Here is a 26,234-nt window from a genome sequence, read left to right on the forward strand (position 1 = left end):
CCCGGGGTGTTTGTGTTTCAGACAGAAGGGGATGGGTGGGACCAGCTTTGCCTTCCCCTTTCTTCTTTATTTTTGGATGCCGGTCTATTTAAATACTTACACATATGTGTACCTTTTTTCTCAGGCGGGTCACAGCAACAGCGCGCCTTTCTTTCTCACGGGGCTTCCTGTGCGTGTGTGATGAGGCTGAGTGTGCGTGGGGACTCAGCCGTGGTGTCACTTTGGGCAGATCTGCTGCCAGGTCCTTTACCAGTTGCGTCTGGCTTTGCATTTGTGCAATTCCCCCTTCTCCCTCTCCTTCTCTTGGTTTTTGGTTTTGGTCCCCACCCGCCCCGCGACCCCAAATGAATCCCGAGGGACCAGACGGTGACCTGTACAAAGGGACAGGAGGGCTTTCTCTCTGGCCTCCTTCTCCCTCACTCGCACCAAGCTTCACACCACACAGACTTGAAGGGGAGACGGGTCCGTTCACGGTTGCTTCTGGCGAGTTAGAAGTGCCGCAGACAGGATGTATTCTAGGGGCTGATTGGCTCTGACGTGGTAGGCTCGGTCTAGACTGAAAGCATCACTGTGAGCTTCTTATTATCAACAATCATCGTAGTGTTCGTGTACTGCATTAGGGTATAGAGTGCTTCGATGTTCCACTTCTTTGGACTCGGAGAGCTGTCTTCTTTGTGCTAGTCTGTTCAGTGGGCCGCCGTTGTCCTCCCCGACCTACTGTTCTGGGTGCTCCGAGGTCTGTGTGGTGGAATAGCTTTGGAAGGACCTCGCTGAGACATTACTCAGGAAAGCCAGCTGATGGATGGCGTGGAGCTTCCCTGCGTGAGCACAGTAGCCTAACCGAGTGTCTAATCCAGTTGGAGTCAACCCATTTTGGGAGAAAATACCCGTAAATGATGGTTCCCAGCTCCAGGATTGTGAAAGAGAGCTAAAATGAAAGTAGCCTACTGCTATAAACTGCAACTCTCCACAGACTTGCATTCGGTTCATGTTTGAGCGGCTGCCAGAGAGTGGTTCTGGCCTCGTTTAGTGCCCTTGCTTATTGGGACTCCTTGGAAGCTCAGCTGTCTTGCATGTGAAAATTCCAGTCTCTGTACCCTCCAAATATAAAAATGACTGAGAGAATCATCTCAGGGACATTTGAGTATAACTACAGCCTCAACATCGGTGACTTTGTGGGAGTATGCTTCATGAAAATATAAACTTTCTTTCTTAGGTTTTTGGTGTGTGTAAGATGGATAGCGGGTGTGAGCAAATACCTTTTTATGAGAGACCACAAAATTTCCTGTTCTGTTGAAAAGGAGCTGTTGCCTTCTTGGTTGGGGGCTGTTTTCTTGAGTCTTTTAATGTGAATTTCTGGAAGGGACAGTCCCTTCTTTTTTTATTTTTAAAATATTTGTATTAGAGTAGAGTTGATTTACAGTGTTGTGTTAGTTTCAGGTGTACAGCAAAGTGAATCAGTTATAGGTATACCTATATACACTCTTTTTCAGATTCTTTTCCCATGTAGGTCATTACAGAGTACTGAGTAAATAATAATAAAAAGTTGCATATATGACAGTGGACTGGGTAGGCGGGGCCGATGATTCCATGAAGCTCTTCCATGTACCTACCTTCTGGGGATTACCCTTCTTTGAATGAGTGACTGGAAGAAAGAATGAGATGAAGCAGCTAAATAACTATGTTTCTGTTCCAAGCAGCACTGGAGGTGTTAAGAGGTTCAGGAAATCTACAAGGGGAGATTATGCAAAAATTACATATTTAACTGAGTATCTTTTATCTGGGGTTAAAAAAAATTTGTTTTTGGAAGCAATGTATCTTCCTTCTTAATTACTGTATATTTAATTTTGGTTTGGACACCAAGATTAAATATTTGAATTTCACTGGTTTAACGAATTCCCTCTGTTATGAAGGGGAGAATACACCAGAAACATATTAGTATTACGTTGTGTATGCCAGCCCTTATTCTGGGATTGAAATTTCATGGTAGACCAGCCAGCCCTGACTCACAGGTATTTCTGCATACACATTTGTCACATCCTTTGGCTTCTTGAATTTGCTGAGGTGGCCATTTAATCTCCCATGATTTAATTTAGGTTGCCTGGAAAGTATCTGGAAATAAAACATAAAAAAATATTCCTGTGAGCCTTTTCAGTAGTTAGATGCATTTATTTTTGTCCCCCCCCCCCATTTTGTTAGACTCCTTTTTAATGGCATTTTCGCCAGTGGAAATTTCTCTAGCAGCTATTATGCAATCATAGCAGCTGTTTATAACCTGGTTTGGGAAATTAATGAACTTGCATGATCTTGTGGTCAGGTTAAGAATGCCTTAAGCAACTCATACAGTAAAGGATTTCTGACACTGCTGTGGACCTTAACTCTTTAATCGACTTCTTTGTTTTTTATTGCCTACGTTTCCCTAATAAAGTACAAATTTCAAGTACAAAGCTGCACTTGGAGAGGATAAAGAATATGGATTTCTATTTAGAAGAGGGATAGTGTTTGCTTTTTTTAACCTCCTGGAAAAAGCATCTCATAACTTCTTTCTCTGTTTGAGAAGGCACAGAGGCAGTACTGCATTTATTTCATTTTAAAAGAGTGTTTGGAAGAAAGGCTAAAAAATAATATTTTAGTTCCGAGGTCAAGGAAGGTCAATCTGCTCTTAGTCTAATGGAATTGTTTTTTTCTCATGACCAGAATATCTTGCCAAATGGGGCCTTTTGAAATCGTCTCCCTGGCTTGAGTTAGGATAGGGAATGAATTGGGCATGACACTGCTCAGATTTCCTCATCTACTCATTGGGTCTAATTCATCAGCCAGAAATCCCATCATAGCAGGCATGATTCTCAGCCTGTAGACTTCTGGCTCTGGAATTCTTGCGGTCCCAAACACTGCTGTCTCCCTCTGGCAGATGGAAGCTGCGCCCGACTCTGCATCTCTGTCCTAGGGGCTCTGGAGCAAGACGAGACCACGCAGGGGGCTCGCAGACTGGGCCCAGGCAGCCCCTCCTCCCCAGAGCAAACCCACACGCCTCCATCCCCACCGGCCACTCCCTCCATCCGTCCTGCGCATCCTCACCGAGAGGGTTTCACAGTGTCTCTTCCCATCCCTCCTCCCTGCCCTCCTCCCACCTCCTCTTCCTCCAGGCAAGCTCGGGGGCCAGGACTCCTTTGAGAGCATAGAGAGCTACGATAGCTGCGACCGCCTCACGCAGTCCTGGAGCAGCCAGTCATCCTTCAACAGCCTGCAGCGCGTCCCGTCCTACGACAGCTTCGACTCAGAGGACTACCCAGCCGCCCTGCCCAACCACAAGCCCAAGGGCACCTTCAAGGACTATGTGCGTGACCGTGCTGACCTCAACAAGGACAAGCCTGTCATCCCTGCTGCGGCCCTGGCTGGCTACACAGGTAGGCGCCCGCCCCGCCTCCTGCTCGCTGAGGGTGGGCTCCCTGGAAGCTTCTGTGCACATTCCCAGCCCCTGAAGCCAGCCTCTTTCTTTCCGGGGGGGTGGGGAGAAGTAGACTTGGAGGGGTTGGGTTAGCCTCTCAAGCCACTCTGTGAATAGCCATTGGCTTTTGGAAGCAAGCAGTGTCGTTCTGTCCCAAGGGATCCTTTCCAGGATTGGTAGGGAAAACTGATATTTTGGATATTTACCCCGCGCTGGGAGAAGGGAACTCTGTTGATTTGGTGTTTCTGGAAGCTCTGCCTTGTGGTCTAGCATCAAAGGACTTCTCGCCTGCTCTTGGGAGGTCTCTCTAAACCCAAAACCAGCAGTGGCATCTCCCAAAGCCATCACGGAATGGCCTACACCCTGGACTCATCTGCAGTAGAATCCTCAGTATTTGGCCGGTCTCTCCAATGGGAACAGTGCCCTCAGTCACCGGACACTCTGGCCGGATCCTGCCCTATATAGGAAACCTTTCTTGTCGCTTAGCTTTACTCTTGATTTTTTTCCAGGAGTGAAAGTTGTAGTAGTGGTGACCGAAGAAAGATCACAGAGGAAGGAAGATGTATGTTGAGAGTCTGGGCTTTGATTGAGAATCTGGTACTAGAGAAAAATGATTCATTGTCCAAGCAAGGTGTGGCCCATAGGCTGTCTAGCTCTGGAAGGGTTTGAAGAGTATATCTGACAACTGTCCAAGGAGCAGACGCATGTTAACGATCAGACCCTTTCTGTAAGATTGTCGTGTTTTGTAAACATTAGAAATTGTGTCACGAGCAGAGCTTATTTTTAAGCTTGGATGACACAGCTGTGACCTTGCCCTCTGTTCTCTTACAGTTTATCCACCCTGGACAGGTCACTGGTGGGGACCCTCTGTATGGATGAAGACAGACAGCAAAATCTGTGTTTCTAGTGACGTGTCTGTCTGATCTGAAGAGTGTGCTGGATCCCTGTTCTTGTGTGAGGGAAATCTCAGGTCTTTACTAGGAAAGCCAGCTGACCTTTGAGAACAGCTCACATGCTTAGAAAAGTTCCTCCTCCTTCAAGGATCAGGGGCGTGTGTGTCTTTTACGTTGCATTCTTCCAGCTCCCCATGCAGTTCAGTGCACGGATAGGTGCTCAGGAGCTAGGTCTGGATTTTGAGGTAGCGACAAGGTCTGTATATAGAGTCGTGGGCCAGAAAGGAGCTTAAAGGTTCCCTACTTTCTTCTTGCTGCAGTATCCCCAAGTCCCTGCTGGAACATCACGAGTAGATGGGAACTTGCTGCTTTGCCAGGGAGTTCCTTCCCATCTTGGGCAGCAGACAATGAAAGTTTGCCCTTTTCCATTAATGACACCTGGAATAAGGAAAGTATATAAAGTCTCTTTCAATATGCACAGGAGTGCTGGCTCCTGTAATAACTCTTAGGTATTTTAAGAACTGGACTCCAGTTGGATACACTGATGAAAGAGGAGAGAAGTGCTGCTTGATTAGGAGGAGGAGAGGCCGGGGCAGCTCTGACATGACTCTGGGCTGTGGAGGCGGCAGGCGTCTCTAAGTGGCTGTACTTGCTTCTGTTCTTATGGCGCAGGTTACACTCGGCTCTGTTGTTTGCCCAAGTGTAAAGGCCACCTCTTCTCCTCCTCTGCCCTAGCTTCCAGGACCAAATCCTCAACTTAGTTTCTCCCTATTAAAGGTCCTGCCTTATTCCCTCTGGCGTAATCTCCACCATAACCACCATTACCAGGCACGATTATAATTTCTCCCATATGACAATTTTCATCATTCTCTCTCAGCTTGGTGTACAGTTCTGAACATGTTGCTAGTTAAGGCGGTTTTGTGGATAATGATATTAAATAAACTGACTTTAAGTTCTAAAGTTTGGGTTCTGGCCAAAGAGAGTCTTATGATTTAGGTCAGCCTTCATGGGAAAAGATTCTGTTAAGGATTCATGGCTACACTCCAGAAAGTCTAGAAGTTTCTAGAAATGGTGAACACCTCATCTCCACCTCAAATAGAAACTCCTCTGAAAGGGGTATATATATATTAGTTATTGGATTTCGTAGGTGGGAGAAGCTTGCAGAGCTAATAGTCTACAAGAGTGATTTAAAGGGTTTTGGCTAAGATGATCTCAGTACCTCGGCAAGAATTATCTGAGAGTTGGGAATCTCTCCACGTGTCCCAGTTTCAAGAAGAGAAGGAAGAGGGTGAATTGGAAATTTTAAGAACGAGGAATGAGTGTGAAGTACAAATTAGGGACATGAACTGTCATCAAGAGGGCCAACACCAAAATGCCGCCTGTGAGGCTTCCCTGGCAATCCTAACCTAGAGGCAAACAGATGAGAACCTCAAAAGCTCTTTTCAGGACAAATACAGGAATGTCCTGGAGCTGCGAGTTATGTTTGATGTCATCCCTTATTTGGATAGATTATTTTTAATGGGTGCCCCTCCATCCCTCCCTTCCCCCCTCCCTCCCTCCCTCCCTCTCTTCTCCTCTCTCTTTCTCTGCCTCTCTATCTCTGTCTCTGTCTCTGTCTCTATCTCTACCTCTTTCTTTCTAGGGGAATAAAACTAATTCAGTGAATGGAAGCAAAGAGAGGATGATTATCAGTTAAAGATCTCAAAAATTCAAGTAGTCATTTGAACTAAAAAACCTTTTTTTAAGTATCTTACCATTCAGTTGTTTCTTCTTTATAACTGGGGATTTAACTTTTCAAACCATCTCAAATGGAGGTGCAAACAATAGCCCAGAAAACAGAAGTCCTCTGTGCTCCTCCCAGCGCTAACACACTGTGTGATTTCAGGCAAATTTACCTTGTACCCTCTTCTACTTTTAGTGAAATGGAAGTGTCCCTCCCTCTCTCGGTGGTAGGAGATCTGTGAAAATGTAATTGAACTAACTCAATTAACGAGACAAATGAGTGCTAGACATGGTGCTAGACGCAGGGGAGAGAGCTCACTCGTAACAAATCAATTATTTCAGCAAATCTGAGCCCATGTTGAGTGCAGACAAGTGTTCCTAGCCTTGGAAGGTTCACTATCTTGACGAATTCAAGACATTGTCATTGTCCTTAGACTTGAACTGGATTTTCGTATTGCTGTGGTTTGATGAAGGTCAGGAATTTGTTAGGCATGTCGGGAGTGGTCCAAATTTGGGTGTCTTTTCTTCCTGTGTTCAGTGCCTGGTGGATTTCTCCTGTCCGCAGTGCAAACTATATCTTGCCCCTCATTGTGACCCCTTATCATTTCACATACATCCTAGGGAACGGGGAAGGGGGATGGAACATGCTTACTCAGCCCCCTCCACCACGTGGGGAGCGTGTAGTGACTGGAGTTTTTATAAACGGATCTCTGAGTCTATGCAGACATGCTAAGATGAGCTGAAGTTTGGAAAAGTACTTTGGAAAGTGGAAATCATTGTATAAGTGTTGGCAAGACTTTTCATTGCTCATAAATGTCACACCTATTTTCTATCTCAAGTTCTGAGCTCTTTTTTTTTTTTTTAATCTGTTTCCTTAAAATTCGACTAACTCCAGAGTATGTGTGGCTACACGGTAGGAGCACATGTACCTTTTACATCACTATGAGTTGGCTTGAACTAAAGGATGTATGTATAGATTCCCTGTGCTGGGGTGTGAATCCATTTTCCTGCCAGTGCAGTAGGAGCCTAGGTCTCTGTTCATCTCACTCTCAAAGGAATACATTTTACTTCTTCAGATGCTGTCTTAGTTACTGCACCGTAAGTGTGGAAATCAGTTAGAAACTGAATTTTCACATTCTCTTGCACAGTTGCATTCTTCCTCCCAAGATAAGAAAATTGCATCAACCTTCACTGGGCTCCCATGGCAACTTGTTAAATTAGGTCAAGATGTGTGGGCAGATAACATGGCTTGAAAGCCTGCCTGTTAGCTGAGTTAAGAATACATCAAATGCAGTGCTGGCTTCCGCCAAGAATGCACCTTCTTACCTTACTGGGACCGCTTTTGGTTATCAAACTGATACGATCAGAGAGCTCCATTTTCTTTTGTTCGAAGATACATTATGAACCCCATCTGATTACAAAACAAACTGAGAGAAGTGGCCTGGTGTTTTCTATGTATTTGATGGACCTAAACAAAAAGCTTTCTAGATCCTTGACACACATGGGCATCTCTGATTTTTTTTCTTTTTTTACCATTTCAGCAGGTGTAGAATAATATGTTGGATTGTCAAAGAGTATTTTCCCTTCCTCTCTGTCCCTCCAGGCCCCTCTTATCAATGATGAAACTGAGGCACCAAAAAGGACTTATTCCAGGCCTTCTGCAGGAAGGTAGCTCTTGAATTGAACCTTAAGTGCCAGATGTCTCACCTGAGTACGAAATCTTTCTCCCTCTTAAAGAATGAGAACACTCACTGGTTATCTCAGTTGCTCCCATAGAGTAGATTAGGAGTCTTGTCTCTTGCTTGTCACTAATTCACACTGTGTGTTGGGGGGGGGAGGGGGGTCTTGGGGGCAGGAGGGAGTGGAGCTATTGCTCTGTAAATCAGCTTTATAGAGCTTCACTCCAGACTGCCAGACTTTTGTTGCTACAAATAAGGAATCCTTTCCTATCACTTCTGCAGTTGGTATGGAGCAGGCCTGCTGGTAACTGTCGTGTTGTCGTTGTCTAGGAGAAGCCCCAGCTTTGTGTTGTAATTGTTGATGAAGTGGTGAGGATCTCTTCTTTATCCTGGAGCCTGAGCAAAGCTGAGCCCAAAGCTAGTCAGTAACTATAACGAAAGGATGTTTCACCATGCTGGGCCGATTTGTGAATAGCTGATCCCTCAGTCTCCTAAAGGCTCGATATGGGACCGTCAGGAATCCAACTTGCAGATATTTTTGCGTGAGGCATCACACGAAGCCGTACCAGCCTTGTAGAAATAGAAGCCCTAGGTATTCCCCTGTTGCTTTTGGCCTGAGATAAACCTTCTTCTTGCTATTTTGTAGATAAATTAGAGCCCGTCCACCGTCACAGAATAACAGAGTCCCTGGGCCACGCCCAGAACCTGGGGGATCTGACTGGTCACTGAGTTTTAGGGTTTAGGAACCTAAAGCTACTGCTAAAACATGTATTTGAAAATAAACAACTTTCCTGCAAAAAGAAGTGCTTCAAAGCCCTTCAGTTCAGAATGAAACCTGAGATTGGATGGCATTTCCTGAAATCACAGTTTTCTGATGGAAAGCTGGATTGCAAAATCATCCCAGCGTCCTCAGGTACAAACAACCACCGAGGAAGCTTCTGGTGTGAGCCTAAGTCATTGACGAGGAAGGGGGGTGGCGCGTCACTGGAGCAGAGTAGTGCAGTGTGAATCTGTGCAGAAGATTCTAATGCTCATCTACAGGTGGGTGTGTTATTAGGAACAGCCTGGAGTTTTATAATTGGGGGAGGGTGGTTATTCCCTGAGCCAAGCTCTGGAATATAGTCTTTCCGTGTCCCTGCTGTCGCGATAAGGGTGTGAATTGACTAAAGTCAAGAAGAACCAGCTTGCTGACATGAGTGTAGAACTCTGGTGCCTGTTGCGTGCAGTACTGCCTTTACAGGGGCCCTGAGGTTCTCAGCCCAGGCAAGGCTGGGCCTGGCCTCAGGCTTACAGGCAGCATCACAATCTTGGTGTAGACCATCGTCGGGCAGCACCTGGGTGGCTGGGAAGAAAAGAGCTTGGCAGTGAGAAAGGCAGACGGAGCATCTTCCCTTTCCTCCTCACAGGCCCCTGTGAGTAGCAGGCTGTAGGAAGCCAGACAGACCCCCTGAGCCTAACGGGAGGCTTGCTGCCAGAAGCCGGGGGGACTCTGATTCTCTGTGCTGTTTGGCGCTGGGTCCTAAGGGGGTGTGGGAGTGCATTTGGGACCTCACTGGAGTAACGGGTTAACATGCTGCTCAGTTATGAGGCTGCTGGGGAAATACTCTGGAGCCTGGGGAAGGAGAACTCCCTGGCAGCTCTGGGCTGGAGGGGGAGGGGGGGGCAGAAGCCCCTTGGTGTTGCCTGCATGGATGTTCCACTGCTTCCACCTCCTGACTGGTTCGCTTTGGGACCATTTTTCTTAATCATCTGCCACCCGTGGAAAAGATCACACGGTGGGAGGATCTGGCCTCACTCTTCATTTTTTTCTTCTAACTGGCTTCGGAAATATGGACAGGGAGGTTCCCTGTTTCCGTCAGTTGCCCTTGAAGACCGCAGCTGGCTGAGCCACCCCAGGGTCTGGACGCAGCTACGGTAGCTCCGGCGAGCTGCCTTTGGGGCAGAGAGGCCCCTTCATACTTCACAAAACAGAATCTCAGACCCTGGCGTTCCAACTCGCCGAGGCCTGTGGGTGCCTGGATTAGGAGGCAGGAAACTTACACGATGACACATCTTTTCTGGGGACCCAGTCCCCCAGCTTTAAAGGAGTCTCTGAGTCTCCCATTTATTTGGGTCACTGTTTCTTTAACAAAATCTAACTCCAAGTGGTGGAACTGGGTGGTGACAGTTCTGGAATTCCACTCTGTCTCCACTTTGAAGCTCCACCTTTCTGTCTTTGAAGTCAGATGTTTCCACTGAACAGAATTCAGCCAGTGTGTTGCCGAGGCATCCACACAGGTCCTGTCGGCCTTGAACAGCCGGCCTGGAAACTCCCGCAGCCTCTGCTGGGAAGGGCTCTGTGAGATTTCGCCCCTTGGCATCTCCTGGTTCCCTGGATGCCTTTGCCTCTCTGGACACTGATTGACCAGTGGTTCCCCGGCGTGGAGACTCCATTCAAGAGGTGCTACAATTGACCCTTGACCACCACAGGGGGGTGAGGGGCGCTGACTCCCACACAGTCAGAAATCCGAGTATAATCCCCAAACTTAACTGCTAGCCTACTGTTGACCTGCTAACGTAAACAGTCGATTTACACCCTTTCTGTCTGTTCTGTGTACATCTGCGTATATTTTATGCATTCATGGCATACCGAACTTTTTTCTTAGTTTTTCCATATTTCTAGGCTATGCGGTTTGTCTGAGTTTTTCTCAAATTGTTGCAAATCTACAAAAAAATTTTCCAATGTATTTATAAAGAAAAAATCCATGTATAAATGGACCCATGAAGTTCAAACCCCTGTTGTTCTAGGGCCTCTGTATATCCCTCCCTCTTCTCCCTAAAGTGACTTTCATGTGATGCTTACAGATAGGATGGTTATCAGCACCCCATCTGTCACTTTTATGCCTTCAGACTTCAATCCAGGTTAAGCACATGACAGGAGACCATCCAGGCTGTTTGACCACTGGGTATGTTGCAGAGGCTTCATCGTGGTGGGGTTAAGAGTATGGACTCTGGAGCCAGGCAGCCTGAGTGTGTCTTGGCTTTGCCACTGACCAGCTGCGTGACTGTGGGCAAGCTGACATCTCTGTGCCTCAGTTTTCTCACCTGCAAAATGGTCATAATAGGAGTTCCTATCTCCTAGGATTATTGTGGGAATTACCTGAATAGCTTATGGAAAGCACCCAGCACAGTGCTAGGTCCACAGGAAGCACCCTCTAGGTGCTCGTTGTTACCACTGTTTCGTATTATTCTCCAGACCTTCTGTCCTTCAATACAGTTCTACATTCTTCGAGGTCAGGGGATGATGGATTGGACTTACAGAATTCCAGTAATTCCGGGCAGTATCTTGGGGGCACAGCCAATATTTCATATCAGATTAGGTCCCTTCAGCTATTCAGCTCAACCCACATGTGTGTCGAGCTCCTACTATGTGCTAGACTCCTTCATACGCATTCTTTTTTTTTTTAACTGTCTCCAATGACCACATGAGGAAAAATCTGTTATCCTCATTGTACAAAGGAGGGAATTGAGCTTCAGAGGGGGAAGAAGTCTAGCCCAAAGTCACACGGCAAACAGCAAAGGAGAGGCCTTTCACAGGTTTTCACAGCGTCAGACAATTTGTAGGAAAATATCCAACGTTAGTAGCATGTTAGTTTGGGTCTGCAGATGCCAAGGCACGATTAGACTCGGGGGAGAACATCTGAAGGACACAGTGGGAAGAGGAAGAAAGGGCAGGGGAGCCTTCAGGCTGTGCCGCAGGTAGGAAGAGCCTCCAACTGCAGCTCAATTCCAAGAGAGGTGTGGCCAGGCTGATGGGACTCCTCGGTCAAAGACTGGGGAGCTCTCTGTCTTGCAGGAATGGCCTCATGTGCCCTCTGCACCATCCCTGGCTGGAGCAGCCCCAGGAAGCCTGACCTTGGTTGGGGACAGGGTGGATGGAGTCACATATGCTGCCTGTGGCCAGAGGGCCCAGCAGCATGCGGTCATGGCCCCATCATCCCTGACTGATCAGCGTGGTGTCTGGCTGGTCGTACAGCAGGACTCTAGACCGTGGTCTCGACGCTCTTGGTGGCCCACGACGGGCTTCTGGATTCAGTGCCTATTGTTGACTTTAACTTACCGAACTGCATTGTTTGCTGTGTGACTCACCTCTCCCTGAGAGATAATGAGAGTGAAAGTTGTCCTAAGGTGGGTGAATGTGAAAGTCTGAACTCGGTGAGGAAGCTGGGACTTAACTTGGCGGGAGAGGTGCTCTTAGGGCTGGGCTCCGTGGAGGTGTTTGACCTTCAGAGCTGAGATGGGTGCAGTTTCTCGTGAAGGCCCCTCGAGGCTGGGTTCTCGCTCCTTTGTTCTTTAAAGGCGTGGGTAGCGCCTTTTCAGCTCATCCCATTATGGTGGAACAGAAGTGTTTCTTCTGCTGCCTCTATGCTGCTTTTAATACCCTCTTCTGTTATTCCACCCAATCTGGCTACCATGCTTTACATTTGAGGGGTGTTCAGAAATTATTTGCTAGATAAAGCCTTGAAAAGTTATATGCTCAAATGATGGCATAGGATCTAGTCACCTCCCCAAGAATTTGAATACGTTAACTAGTCATTTCTCGAGGGGGAAACTTGGTACGAGGGGGAAACTTTACCCCCTAGGATAAAATAAAGCTCAGATTGCATTTGAGAACCTACTAGAAAAGGTCCAGGCTTCAGAACTCTCAAGTCCTGTTTTCTAGTTCTAATCAGTGAAGACCTCCTTCTTTCTTCTTGTCACCTACATACTTAGGAAGGCATTTTCTTTTGACATTTACATTAGTGACATAAAGCTTTTTTTTTTTCTTTCTATTTTGGTTTCTAAACAAAATTTTCACTCCGTACCCTCAAATCCAAACCCATTTCTGGTGACTTCTTAAAACAATCAGTTACCTCGCAGACCTCAGGAGGAAAAGCTGTAAAGAAGCTCGCTTCCTGCCTTCAGCTTTGCTGGCTCACTAACCAAGTGTGCGTCTGAGTGGCGGATTGAACATGGTTAGGCAGAGTTCCTGGGTTTGGAGGAAAGGTGCCTGCATTCGAGTACAGGCTGCCCCTTTAAGAGAGGAAGGGTCTCCTTTGCCTGCGGCCACTCCCACACATGTGTACTTTGAACACACGTAGGTGTAAGGAGCCCAAGCAAAAGCAAGGGCCTTTCCTCCAGACACTTAAGTGTGTAACTGTCTTGTTCTCAGGCCCCAGGCAGACTCAAGTGAGCCTCACTTTCGTCTTTCGCAGGTGGGGCAGCCCGGCTGACCCATTGCCAGCCCCAGACTCACTGCCCAGACAGTCCTGGACATCAATAGCTGGGCAAGACTTTCTGCTCTTCCTTCAGTTAATAGTGATGGGATCTGTTTCTAGGGCCAAACTACAGACATTTGTGGGGAATGCTGGACTCATTCTAGCTCAGCCCTACATAATTATTAGGTGGAGTGTGCTTTGGTGATGAGTATAAATGATTAGGAGGGGAAAAACGTGCACTGGGGGAAAGAGGATCTAAGTCTGTCTGTGGCCAAGATTTCCCCAAACCATAAAATGTCGGTGATACTTTCACTTGCAAAGCAGTTTGCATCTGCTCTGTCTTTTTGTGCCTGCCTACTTTGAATTAGAGCAAGAACTTCAGAGTTATCCCTCACTTTAAAAAACCTTAACCAGTTATTCTCATCTACAGTGTTTAAAACATTTTACACTTACATACTTTAACCATTTTGTCTTAGCTTCTAACTTTCTCCTTTTTCAAAGTTGCCGTATAAAAGGCCAGTTGAATTCTTGGAAGAATCATTGAATTTGATCTAGTGCTTTTGCTATTTTTTTTTTTCAACTCCATCTTTTTTCCCTCTTGTTTTCCTTTTGGAAAAGTCTGCTTTTAAAAATATTTTTTCTGTTGTTTAATTCTTCCATTGTTGTGTTTTATTATTTTATTTTATTTTTTTGGCTGCGCCGCACAGCGTGTGGGATCCTAATTCACTAACCGGGGATTGAACCCGTGCCCCCTGCAGTGGAAGGGCAGGTTCTTAACCACTGGACCGCCAGGGGATTCCCTCCATTGTCGCGTTTTATGTTGTTCCCAGACTGCTCTGCGCTGTGGTCAGCTCTTTATATATATATATGCATATATGTATATTTATGTTTATTTTTAATAATAGGGACTTGATCTACCTCTCTGTAAAGTAGAGAGGAGCAGGGATAACTATTTTCATTTTAGGGATAGATAAACTAAAGCCCAGAGAGGTTAACCAGCTGCGTGAGATCGCTCAGTGAATCGGGGAAGAATTGGGATCAAAGCTCTAGACGCTTGACTCCCTGTTTTGGGCGTTTCCCACCATCCTGTATATATTTTCATTTTATGCAATACTATCTGCTGTTATCGCTCTGTCAGTATGTCCAATGCCTGACATCTTTGTTTGTTTGTTTAAATTTTTTGAAATGCTTCCTCCTTTCTTTTGGTCTAATGTGTCAGAGACATGGGCTTGACATTAAAAGCTGGTTTTAATTGTTCTCCAACTTGTTTCCATTGTTAAGTCCTGGCTATACCAGCAATACATAAACACAAGGGCACGAACATGTTGCCCCTCATGCCGTCCATGAGGTGTGTTTTTCAAGTGCCTGTTAGAATGTTGTTTGTGGTCATGAGTTGAATTATTGGAACTCGTATCCCTGATTGCTGCCCTTGTGTTACTAGCCATTGATAGAGGAACGTGTGTATAGAACCTATGATCTACAGTGATTCATTGAACCGAGGCACCTTGGCCAGTTACAGAATGTATCGTACATATACAGATTGTGTTGGGGATGAGGTGAAATTGGGTTGAGTTGAGGGCAAAGGAGGGACATAACTCGGAAGAGGTGGGAAAAGGCACCTACAGGCATAAAGCCAAGCCAAAGTATGAAGCAGTCTCTACTCTTCCTTCTTTTGAAAATCCCAGTGCTCTGGATGCCAGACCAGCCAGCAGTGCATCTCGTGGCTCCTTCATCCTCAGGCAGAAGACGGTGCCGCTTCATGTTGAGCTTGGCCCAGAGGGCAAGACACTGACAGGATGCTTCCTGTTCAATTTGTCATTAAACGTCATTTCATGAGGACTGAATGGAAACAGAGGGACTTGGAGATCTTTTGTGAATGATAATTTAGAAGGGGGTTGACAAGAAGGGGGTGATGCTTAGAGACTCCGGGGTGACCCACCACCCCCAGAGGTAGGCACTCCTGCAGTAGTCTGAAAGACAGTTCACACTTGTGAGCAGATGGGTCATTTCTGGATTTGAGTGTTCTGTTTTTGCCATCATCGTTTGGCTGTGGGTAGAGACACCTGGGTGAAAGGGAGGGGCCAGTCGGTCCCGTTCCTCTGTTTTAGAACCACCTGTCAGATGTGTGCTATTGGGGCAGAGTGAACCCTGTTGCAAGGGTGACCAACCATGAGAGTTTCATAGGTTAAAATAAATGTGGTGTCCTGCCCACACTGAGGTATTTGACTCTGAGAGTCGAGCTGCAGAGATTAGATTCTCAAAGTAGCAAATGAATTCCCCAAAGGACAGGAGGTGTGGTCGTTTTTATTTTGGGGCCCATGTTGATGAAACGTAGCCTGGGAGTCACCCATATTGTTTGGCCCCAAATATAGTTTAATAGAGAGAAGCAGTTTGGGTCGCTTTTTTAAACCCTGACACCTTTCTGCAGAGGAGGGTTGTTTTGAATCATGCAGTTCAGTAAATGTTTACCGAGCACCTGTCCGAGACGAGGTCCCAGGCCTGGCATTGAACACAGAAGGGTCAATCAGACGCAGCCCAGGCTTGCAGGGAGCCAACAGCTGGAGTCACTTAACAACAAATAGCTTTTTGATAGCTGGTGTTTGTTGGTGAGGCACCATCCCAGGCTTTGGGTTACAGCAGTGAAAACACACAGTCCCCGCCCTTGGAGCATGTGTTCTAGTGGTGAGAGAGATGCAGGGAGAACAAAGCTGTCGGAGCCGGTCTTGGTGCGAGCAAAGCATGATGGGAGGCTGCCCGAGAGAGCCGCTGCCCCAGGCTCCACTCTTGTGTGTTAACCTCGCGCTGGGCACAGGTGACAGAGTGAGAACTTGCAGCTGAACTGGAAAGGAAAAACTGAAGTCCCACCCTGAGCCCCGTTCATGAGCAGTGAGCTCATTGCCATGGCAGGCAACCCCCAAGCCTAGAAACTGAGAAGGTACCTGTGCGTGGCCACACGGAAAGGATTATGACCTGAGCGTCTGGAGCGCCTTTCTAACATCCCATCCTAGCCCGCTGCTTTCCTTTTACCGAAGTTGCTCACTTCTTAGCCTCGGAGCGAGGGAGTAAAAAAGCAGGGGCTTTTACATAACCATCCCTGGCTCATTGAGACGGATATGGGGATCTCCCAGTCCCCAGACAAAGAACAGGGACATAAACAACCAAATGAGTAAGACTCACTTGAAGCTTCGCCTTAACAAAAAAAGAGATCGTAGCCTTGGACTTGAAGTGCTTTGAGGGTCGCCTCTGGAGGGAAGCATCCTCGTGTGAGACTTGCTCTGCTGGCCTGCGGTCCCTCCAGGTACCCACCTGATATTATCTCTTCTGAGATTGTGTCACAGTCTTCGGATCAGGACTGTCAGTGTTGCGCTAAGAGTTTTCCTCTTCCCCCCAGAAGCCGAGAAGAACAAAGCAGTCAGAGGAAATTCCCCACCGCGGCCAGGGAGGGGGCCGACGGCGGGGTAGGGGGTGGTGTGTGTGAGTGGGGCAGGGGCCCTCCCTCCCGCACCGCCTGGGGGAGAGACTTCCTTCTAACAGGGACCCCTCTGTTGTTGCGGTTCAGAGCTCTGAAGCATAGTTTCCCAGTGATGCCACTGGATTCCTGAAGTGTGACACCCCAGGGCAGCCTGGTGAAGGCCGCTGTTGACTGCCTCGGGGCCCCTGGACAGGGACACCATTGTGAGTCACATTTGGTGTATGAGCTCCCCCTTCCCATGACTGGCACTATTCTTAGTACCATTCTCTGCTCCCTGGGACAAAGGTCATTGGGACCACAGTCCAGTTGGGTGGGTGTGTGGGCCTGGGCCCAGAGCGGAGAGGAGGTGCCAGGAAAATAGAGGAAAAAGCTTTACCACGTGAGGGCGTGTCGGAGGGAGGGCACGGGATGGAGCCCGGCCCTGAGGATTTGAACAGACCAACTCCAAGCGCTGCAGAAACAGCCCCTGGGAGAGCTCGGACCGGGAGGGCCAGCCTCAGCCATTGTTTGCGCAAGTCTGGGGCTTGAGAACTTCCCTTGGGGCTGGACTTGGGTGCTGGCCAGGAGGTCAGTGTCACCAGGGACCCCAGAGCCACCTCCAAGTGCTGGCCTGTCAGGTGGCCCTGATTTCCCCTCCCAGGCCCTCCCACAACCCCGTTGTTGTGGAAACAGGCTCCCGTGTTGGACTGTCCACTGGTCCAGCCGACGGACAAGCCGTCCTGACGCCCACATTCCTGCCCTGACCCAGCGTTTCTGGCCGGCAAAAGAACCCCACGTCCTTCCCATTTCTGTTGCCTCCACAGCCAAAAGGAGGGTCGGGGTGTCAGCAGAAGTGTACAGGAGAGGAATCTTTGGGAGGCATCACGGATCCCTTTCGTTCGGGGTCACCGTGAGCGCTTTCTGAAGGGTTAGCGGCAACTTCCAGAAAGCCCTGGGTGGGAGCCCTGCGTGCGTGGTTGGCCTGAGTGGGCTGGCTGGATTCTTCCTCAAGAACTGAGGAAGGAGCCTTGAGCTGACATCACCGCTGTTTTGACTTTGCAGCCCAGCAGAGACTCCCCATCCCAGGCCCTGTGCTTTCTTTAGGCATCTGGTTTTCGTATTGATCCTCCCCCTTCCCTTCTGTAAATAGGAAAAAAAAAAAGAGTTAGAGGACACCACGCCTAGGACCTGGCCTCCCAGTTCCCAGATTTCAGCTTTATGTTCCTTATGAGCAAAGGAAGACTCACAATGACGGAAAAGCGAAAACACCCACATGCAAGGGCTCACCCCGCCCTCGGCCACATCCACAGACACCAGGGGTCAGAGGCACACAGAGGACGGTCTGGAGCTACAGGGCCTGCGTCTCGGACATCTCAGTTCAGGAAGCGGCAGCATGAGCAGTGGCAATAGTTCTGTCTGACGTCCATTCCTCACGCGCCGGTCCCAGCGACGCTAATCAAAGCCCCTTCCCCACTTGATGGCCGCACATCTCGAGGGTGGAGGACGGAGGTGGCTCTTGGACCGCCCTCCCCAGACTCGGGACGTGCTTGCTGTTCCCAGCCAATGGCCAGGACTTGCCTGGGGACAAGAATCCCCATATTTCTTTCCCTTTCCTCAGCTTGGTATAATTAGACCCCCTTGTCTCCCCAAAGGGATTTTAAGACAAGTAGTGTGGGAGAGGTTTTAAGGTAACTAGTGGGGGGAGAAATAATGGAGTTACGTAGGCTAACGGCGACCACGAGGGGACCTGACTGGGCTGGAAGTGCCACCTGTGGCGGTGGACACCAAGGTCACTAGTGACGGCTGTGTCTGGAGGACCACTGGCCGCCCAGCGTCCGGGACTGCTTGCTGTGAGAAGCGGGCAAGAGAACATGTGTTTAGAAAGCCGGGTCCTTTGATCCCTGGGACCACTGCAGCCAGCGGGCAGTTTAGATGCCAGCTTCTGGGTTGGTCTTGCCTAGGGGCAATGGAGTGTCGAGATGAAGAATTTGGGGGTCAGGCTGCCTGGGTTCCAGCCACACCACTTCTGACCTGCGCGGCCTCGGGCAGGTTATATAGCCTCACAGTGGGTCAGTTTTCTCTGCTGTAAAGTGGGAGAAACGAATACGAAAACAACAGCCTCCACCCATGGACTTATTGTGAGGGATAAATAAGATGCTATAAAGCATCGCCTGTTACTACGGAACATAGTAGGTACACGATAAATCATAGCTGCTGTTCATACTTTCCTTTGCCGGTGTCTGAAAGCAACGCCCCACTCTCTCTCACGTCTGCGCTATGTGGTTGGCCCAGGAGAGGACCGTGAACTCCCTGGCGTATTCACATAGCTTTGGGCTGCAGCGGTTGATGTTTCCTTACATGTCTCATTTCGGGGATCCTGTGAGTGCCTATACTCATTCTCCACTTCTTCAGGGAACTGTTATGTCACAAGGGCTATTATAACTGCGTTTTTCTTATGATTTTGCCACCAAAACTTCCGTAGCATTTCTTAATAGAAATCTCTTTTCTTACTCCTGTCCATCCGGATGACTTCTTAGTGATTCCTCGTAGGAAGTCACTTTAGGACGTTACTCCAGGCAGAGGGTGGTAGCTGGTGACTATTCAACTGCTAAGAAACCTGCAAATGTGTCCGAGCTGTCCATGAACTTGTTCTTCAGCGAGGGGTAGAGACAGAGAAGGGTAAGGCTTTACCGGTGTAGCTCCTGGGACTGTTTCCTCAAACGTTAATATATTTTGTAGGCATTTGCTGAATCGTTTAATTCTAGAATTTGTGTAAGCTATTTCTTGCCAGATGGGTTTACAGTACTCAGAGTGAGGATGAGGTAGAGATATTTCATTTTCCCTGTTGAGCCTGGGCTGTGCTGAGGAGGGACCACTAGGAAGCTGTTGCTATAGCAGTTGCTTCTTTTGGCTGTCCCAGAGCTCAAAGGAAGCTCCCAGACCAGCTGCTTTTGCTCACAGGCGTCCATCAAGGTTACCCTGGTGCCTGGGAGTCAAGGCCCGGGCAGTAGGCCCACCGTTTTCTAATTGTGCCTGGAGCAACGTCACATCACTTTTCTGAGCGCCTTTTTCTGCACCAGCAGAATGGAAACAGTCAGCCCAGTGTGCCGTGCCTATAAGGAGGGTAGAGAGTGGCTTTTAGGAGAAGCAAGATGGTGCATGTGAACATGCCTTATAGACGTGTAAGACATAACAAAAGTTTGCCCTTAGAGGTCATAAAGGACATTTCTGTTTTAGACTGAGAGGCAACGTAAAGCTTGTTTCCTATTGAATCTCAGTTTACTTTGGATCAGACAAATTTGAAACTCAGGTTGAAGATTAGAGTCTAAAAAAAGTCAAGTTTTCCTGTATGAGTTAGAGCGTGCCAGGCTTTCTTCATCTACATGGACTGGGTCTTTCCTAGCCACACTGTGTCCAGATTGCTTATGGGCTTTGACTTCTGATTGGAACTGGTAGAGGCATTCCTTGCTTGGTTCATACCTTGAGTACTTTGTAAGGCAAAAATAATGACTTCGTTTTTGAAGGCAAAAAAAGATTATGCTGCCTTAGAATATCTCAGAGGAGCGATACAGTGTTTTCTTTCTGGAGTTTGCTTAGCAATAAAAATGGACTGACCCTTAAGTCGATCCAAATAAGGCGATCGCTCTTCTGTGTTAAGGGCTGTTTTGGTAGGAATTCTTCACCTGTTCAGTCTGTTCAAGCTCCTAGCGCCTCCTGTACCGCTTGTGCTCTGTGTTGCCTTCATTTTCCCCCGGCTGATGGGCTGAGAGAGGAGGGGTCGGGAGTGGCCCGTGATGGGATTAGTTGCCGAGAGTGTGGAGCATCTGGTGTAATGATTCACGATGGCTTGTGTCTCCAGGCAGTGGACCAATCCAGCTGTGGCAGTTTCTCCTGGAATTACTCACCGATAAATCCTGTCAGTCTTTTATCAGCTGGACTGGAGATGGCTGGGAATTCAAGCTTTCTGACCCAGATGAGGTAAGAAGGGAGTGACTTCACAGAGTCTCCTGTTGAGGGAGGATGAGAGAGAGCTCTGGAGATGGGTTCTGTGGGGTTGATGACATTTTCTAGGGTTCAAATCCCAGCTCTGCCACCTGCTACTTGGGTGACCTCGTCTGAGCCTTAGTTCCATCATTTGGAAAATAGTGAAAATATCTACATTGGCCATTTGTTTTCCAGGATTAATTGATACGATGCCCATAAAGTGCCTGGCACCTAGTAGGCCCTTTGTAGACACAAGTTGCTTTCTCTCACTTTGCGCCCTCCCTGGTCTTGTGGCTCTGTGAATATGGAAGGGGTCTGACAATTTGAGAGGCCTTGGAAGATTGATACAATTTTCACATTAACTTGTGTTTTCATTAACAGATGCTTTAGTGAGGGGAGGAGGAATAAATTGAGTTTGGGATTAACATATACACGCTACTGTTTATAAAATAGGTAACCAACAAAGACCTATTGTATACTACAGGCAACTCTACTCAATATTTTGTAATAACCTTTAAGGGAAAAGAATCTGAAAAAGAATATATATATATATATATATATATATATATATAAAATATATATAACATATATGTTTTATATATATAATATATATGTTTTTTATATATATAATATATTTATAATATATATGTTTTATATATATTATATATATATATATAAAAAAGTGAATCATTTTGCTGTACACCTGAAACTAACACAACATTGTACTCAATTATACTTCAATACAAAAATAAAAACAAAACAGAACAAAAAAACACTTGGCGAGTGGTTGCTCTGTGCCACGCCCAATTCTGAGGATAAAGAACAATGAACAAGAGAGACAACCTCTCTCTTCCGGCAGACATGAGGAGCCCTGTGCCCAGTACAAAAAAAAATGCTTCCTGTTGATGAAAGGCAGGTGTGATTGCAGCTCAGCCGTCCATCCCTTGCATTAGATTTCATGCTTTCAAAGCAAGGACATTCTATTAATAATACAGGGTAAGAGGAGACACTATAGTGTTGCTTTTCTTTTTTTATTTTTTAATATCAGGTGCTTTAACTCCATTCCCTAGAAGTTCAGGGTCACTGTGTTTTCATCAACTCAAAGAATCAACCGCACTGTCATTGTTGCCCAACCCTTGTAATTCGGAATTCAGAAAAGATTGGTCAGAAAAGTAACTTCTATGTACACGAATCTCTAACCCTTTCTTGAACATCATGGGTCACCATGGACGGGTGCAGGCAAATAAACATGTACATTTGGATTATCCTGTAGATGTTTACCCCTCTTCCTTTTTTTAAAATTAAATTTCAGGTGGCCAGGAGATGGGGAAAAAGGAAAAACAAACCTAAGATGAATTATGAGAAACTGAGCCGTGGCCTTCGCTACTATTATGACAAAAACATCATCCACAAGACGGCGGGGAAACGCTATGTGTACCGTTTTGTGTGTGACCTGCAGAGCCTCCTGGGGTACACGCCCGAGGAGCTGCACGCCATGCTGGACGTCAAGCCCGACGCGGATGAGTGATGGACACCAAGGGGCCGGAGAAACTCTGCTGAGACATTTCAAAGAACAACCACGTTGGTCGGACTCTTAATTTTTAATTGTTATTCTATTTTTAATTTTCCAGAACTCATTTTTTTACATTCAGGGGTGGGAGCTAAGTAAGCTGCAGCTATAATCAATTGTGTGCCGTTGGAAGAGGAGAGCCAGGACTTGTGGGGTGGGTGGGATGGGAAATTCTTGAGCGGATTTTCAGGAGAGAGACAAGGGCCTTCTTAGAAGCTTGAAGGATCTGGCTTAAGGGAGGAAGAGACTAACGTGTCCAATCATTTAAAAAAAAAACAATCATCCACAAAAAAATAATGTGTCTTGAGTTACGGACCTATTAGCAAAAGAAATTGATGCATCAGGAGTCATGAGACTAATAAAAGGCCATTAATTTCCTTTTGTTGTTAGGTCTGGGAGGGTGAAAAAGAGGGAGGTGGGGTAAAGCCTTTTTTTGGGGGATGCACTAAAAACCAAGGACTATTTACCTTTTATTCTACTTTCCAAACAAAGGTGGACTTCAGTGGGGAGGGACCAAAACTGTTTTTGTGTTAAAATTTATTCTATTAAATTTTGTGCCAGTATTTTTTTTTTTTTTCTTAAAAATCGTCTTAAGCTCTCAAGTGGTCTCAGTATCGCTGTACCATGCAATCTTGTTTTTATATGCTGGCTGAGGATTCTGTCACAGTGAAAGGAAACTGTTTATATAGACCCCACTGGAAAGACAAAGCGCTGTCACTGAGATCGGGGATCCCAGATTCATGTGACTGATGTATGGAGGAAAAAATAAGGCTGATTTGGGTACAAGGGAACTGTGCATGTGAATTTCACCTATAAGTTTTTAAAAATTGTGATCACACCCTTCTACTTACTTGTCATTAGTGGATTCTCAGAGTCTGGACTTAACGTTGAGCTAAGCATTAAGTCTTCGAACTGAATGTATTTTGCAGCCCTGGTTTTGGACCACAGTAAATGTAGGAGCACTGTAGAAGTCATGGAAAGGGGATCGAAGGGGGAAGATGGACCTGGTTCTTTACTGGTTTTAGACCTGTAACGTACATGACTTGGAATAAAATCTGTATGCACGGGCATTACCCCTCAGGCCTTAGGAAATAAGTCCTGAATGCATGTCATTCCCAACTAACACTCTGTCCTTTCTCCTTTGTGTATTATTTCCCCAGCATCCCACATTTATTGCTTTCCCCCACTCTGTTGTTCAGTAGAGAGAGATGTACAGCTTTCTGATGGGTGAGTGAAAGAGTAACTACAGACATGACATGAGTTGGAGAGCGTCTGATAAAGCCATTTAGATGTCCTGAGTTGTAGGAGCCATGGAAATGAAGGGAGCCTGTGAATAAAATGGGGCTTGGCTGTCTTTGGGAGAAGTGCAAGGCTTTCCTTTGAAGAGTTTAAGGCAGCTGAGTCGGGTGTCAGGTGAGACTGGGTGGGCAAGCAGGGTGCATAGCGCAGATGCTGTGAGGGCCCCGTGCTTTGGATCCGTTATTCTGGCACAGGGTAAGTGAAGGGTTAGTAATTGCAGAGGAAGGAAGACTTGAAGGGATATAGGAACTATTAGGAAAGGAGCTGGGGTGTAGGAATAAGGTGGCCCATGGGATTCAAATCTACTTTTAGTTCTCCCAAAGTTGAACTACAAACATAATCAACTGTGGTGTTGTAAAGGGTCATCTGAAAATGGAGTTTGGGGAGAGAGGACCAACATCTGACCACTAAAGAAAAGCGCCTCCTATAACTAGGATCCCCCCCCTTCCCCGGCTGTACAGGTGCCTGATTCAAAGGAAGGTGACAGAGGGATGGCTTTTCGGGCTTCAGTGAGGAAGGGGAAGAAATATTTAGGACGGGCTCCAGCTGAGAAACTGGAAGTACTAACTACCTTCTAGCGTAGCTTCAAGAAAGTGGATTGTTTTCTCCCAGGTCCTCTTGCAGCCCCCGAATGATCAGGAACTTAGCTCTGTGATTCACGCGTTTCCTCCTACTGAGAAATCGGAGCGTCTGCTTGGAAAGCGAAGGCTGCATTCAGCCCAGCTGTGTATTTTGATCTTCTTCCGGATGCAGGTGCCTTAATGAAGCTCTCGAAATATTTTAGGAGCTGCTCAGGGAGTGTTAGGCAGAACTGTTTGGACTACATTGTTTTCTCTTAGATGATGTGATCTCTGTTGGGCACTGGCAAAGATGTGTGTACGCCTGCGTGTGTGTGCATGCGTGTGCGTGTGCATGTGTGTGTGTGTTTGCAGACGTGCAAAACTGCAGCTGAGATAATCCCGGGGCTTTCTTGTGAAGTCTTTCCACATTTCAGTGGTGGGCGAGAGTAGGACCGAGGCCGGGCATCGGTCACTGCTTGTTTGCCACCAGGCATAAAATCACTTTCTCAACTCATCAACAACCTTTCCTTGTACAACGATGCTGAGAACTCCCCCGTGTGAGTCCTGCCATAATTCCCTAGCAGATAAGATGTAAGCAAGTGCTTCCTCATGCCCTTCAGCTGCTTGTTTGCTCAGATGCCCTTTCTCTCTCAGTGCACCGTTTTCAGTATTTGTAGATAGTGTATGAGTTCAGACAGCTTTGTCGATCTGGCCAGATGCTTTTTCTCCTTCTGTCCAAAGGCCAGAGACCATCCCAGGAAGAGTGGTGGGTGGTTTATACACTGGAAATGTAGCAGAATTGTTGGAGTTCTGCTTTTAAAAAAAAAAACAAAAAAAAAAAAACATGTTAACTTCAGAGGAAGGATGGGCAAATCTGGTTGAGCTGGGTGAAACTCTTATTTTCCTGGAGATGCCTTAACCTGTGTTGGTTTTGGCTGTAGGGTTCAGGGTCACTTTTGTTCCCTTCTGCAGTCAGTCAGGGGAGGGACTTCCCTACACAGAGCCCTGGTTTTGTGGCTTTGGGGATTGGAGGTAGCATTCAAAGATCAGATATGCTTTTCCTCACTTTGGAGACGAACACTCTGGGTTTTAGAGCATTAACCTGCCTAATCTTCATGGTGAAAATGACACCTTCTCTATCTTAGTCATGCTGTGCATGCTGCTTTCTCTGTTGGGGTCTATATAAATGTGTTGAACTCTTATCTACATTCCAAAGAAGTTTCGAGGAACCATAAATATATGTATACATATACATATATAAAATATATATATTAAAAGGAAATTATCTCTATCAGGAATACTGCCTCAGTTATTGAACTTTTTTTAGAATACTTTTTTTTTAAGCTCAGAAGTATAGGGGTGAAAAAGATGTTATATTGTGTTTGACTATTTTCCAACTTGTATTTTCATATAATTTATATTTTTTAAAAGCTGAAAATTTAAAAGCAAGATGAAAAAAAAAAAGGAAAAGCAGGTGCTTTTTAAAACTCGGAACTGAGGTAGCTTAGAGATGTAGCGATGTAAGTTTCTATGTGTTTTTTTTTAAATGCAAAAAAATTTCTTCTGGGGAGTTTTTTGTTTGTTTATTTTAGGAGCTGGTGCTGGCACATCATCTTGCTGGAGAATTTTTTATATACTGTAGCCTGATTTCATATTGTACTTTAAACTGTGTGAGATTAAAAGCAAAGAAATTCATTCATAATGATGTGGGTTTGGCTTCAGTCTTTCCTGTCTGGTTCATGCGTGAAAGCGGGACAGATTAACCAACCAGAGACAAGCACAGGAAGGAACGTGACTCTGTCTTGCTGATCTCAACTTGCTCTACACCATTTCAGATAAAGATTTCCTAATAAAGTGAGAACTATAGTAGGAATAGGGGGAAGTGTAATGTGACATCCCAATTAGACATAGATGGTATCATCCTTTGTGGAATGTCCCCGGCCTCATCCTACCGCATTTTGATCGCGTCTGGAGAACTAAGAGGCACATGAAGAAAATTTTTAATGACTCAACAGATAAACATTTGATTTCCACTAGGTAAAGTTTCTGATATTAACACGGGGAGTTGAACATCTTTGGTCCATGCCCAGGAGCAGCATTCTTCTCCCTCCTTCTGACATTCATTTTGTCCTGTGCCAGTGCAGACCCATCCCGTCCATCTCCTTGGCCCCAGCTCTTTCACTGGGGCGGAAAACTGGGAATGATAATATCCGTCCGAGCCCCCGGCAGCCAGTGTCATCAATCCGATCGTATTTATAGGTGCTTTGGGGAGGAGGGTTTAGGAACACATCCTGCGTGGTGCTTTTTTCTTGTTGTTGGAACTGTGGAAGGTGTATGTCTTTAAAACACCAGCATTTGCAACACAAATCCCAACTCACAGCTGGAAAGAGA

General features: G+C 46.5%; 1 protein-coding gene across 1 annotated transcript in view; it reads left to right on the forward strand.

Moving 5' to 3' along the window:
- The window catches only part of ETS1 (ETS proto-oncogene 1, transcription factor), a 66,238-nt gene extending 40,699 nt beyond the window's left edge, over positions 1 to 25,539 (forward strand). Inside the window, exons 6-8 of the mRNA XM_082845694.1 lie at positions 3,147 to 3,407; positions 20,290 to 20,408; positions 21,727 to 25,539. Coding sequence (XP_082701820.1) covers positions 3,147 to 3,407; positions 20,290 to 20,408; positions 21,727 to 21,942 — 596 coding nt within the window. The 3' untranslated portion in view covers positions 21,943 to 25,539. The remainder of the gene's footprint in view (positions 1 to 3,146; positions 3,408 to 20,289; positions 20,409 to 21,726) is intronic.
- Positions 25,540 to 26,234: the final 695 nt, after the last annotated feature.

This window comes from Leucopleurus acutus (genome assembly GCF_964270905.1).
Source record: "Leucopleurus acutus genome assembly, chromosome: 8".
NCBI lineage: Eukaryota > Metazoa > Chordata > Mammalia > Artiodactyla > Delphinidae > Leucopleurus > Leucopleurus acutus.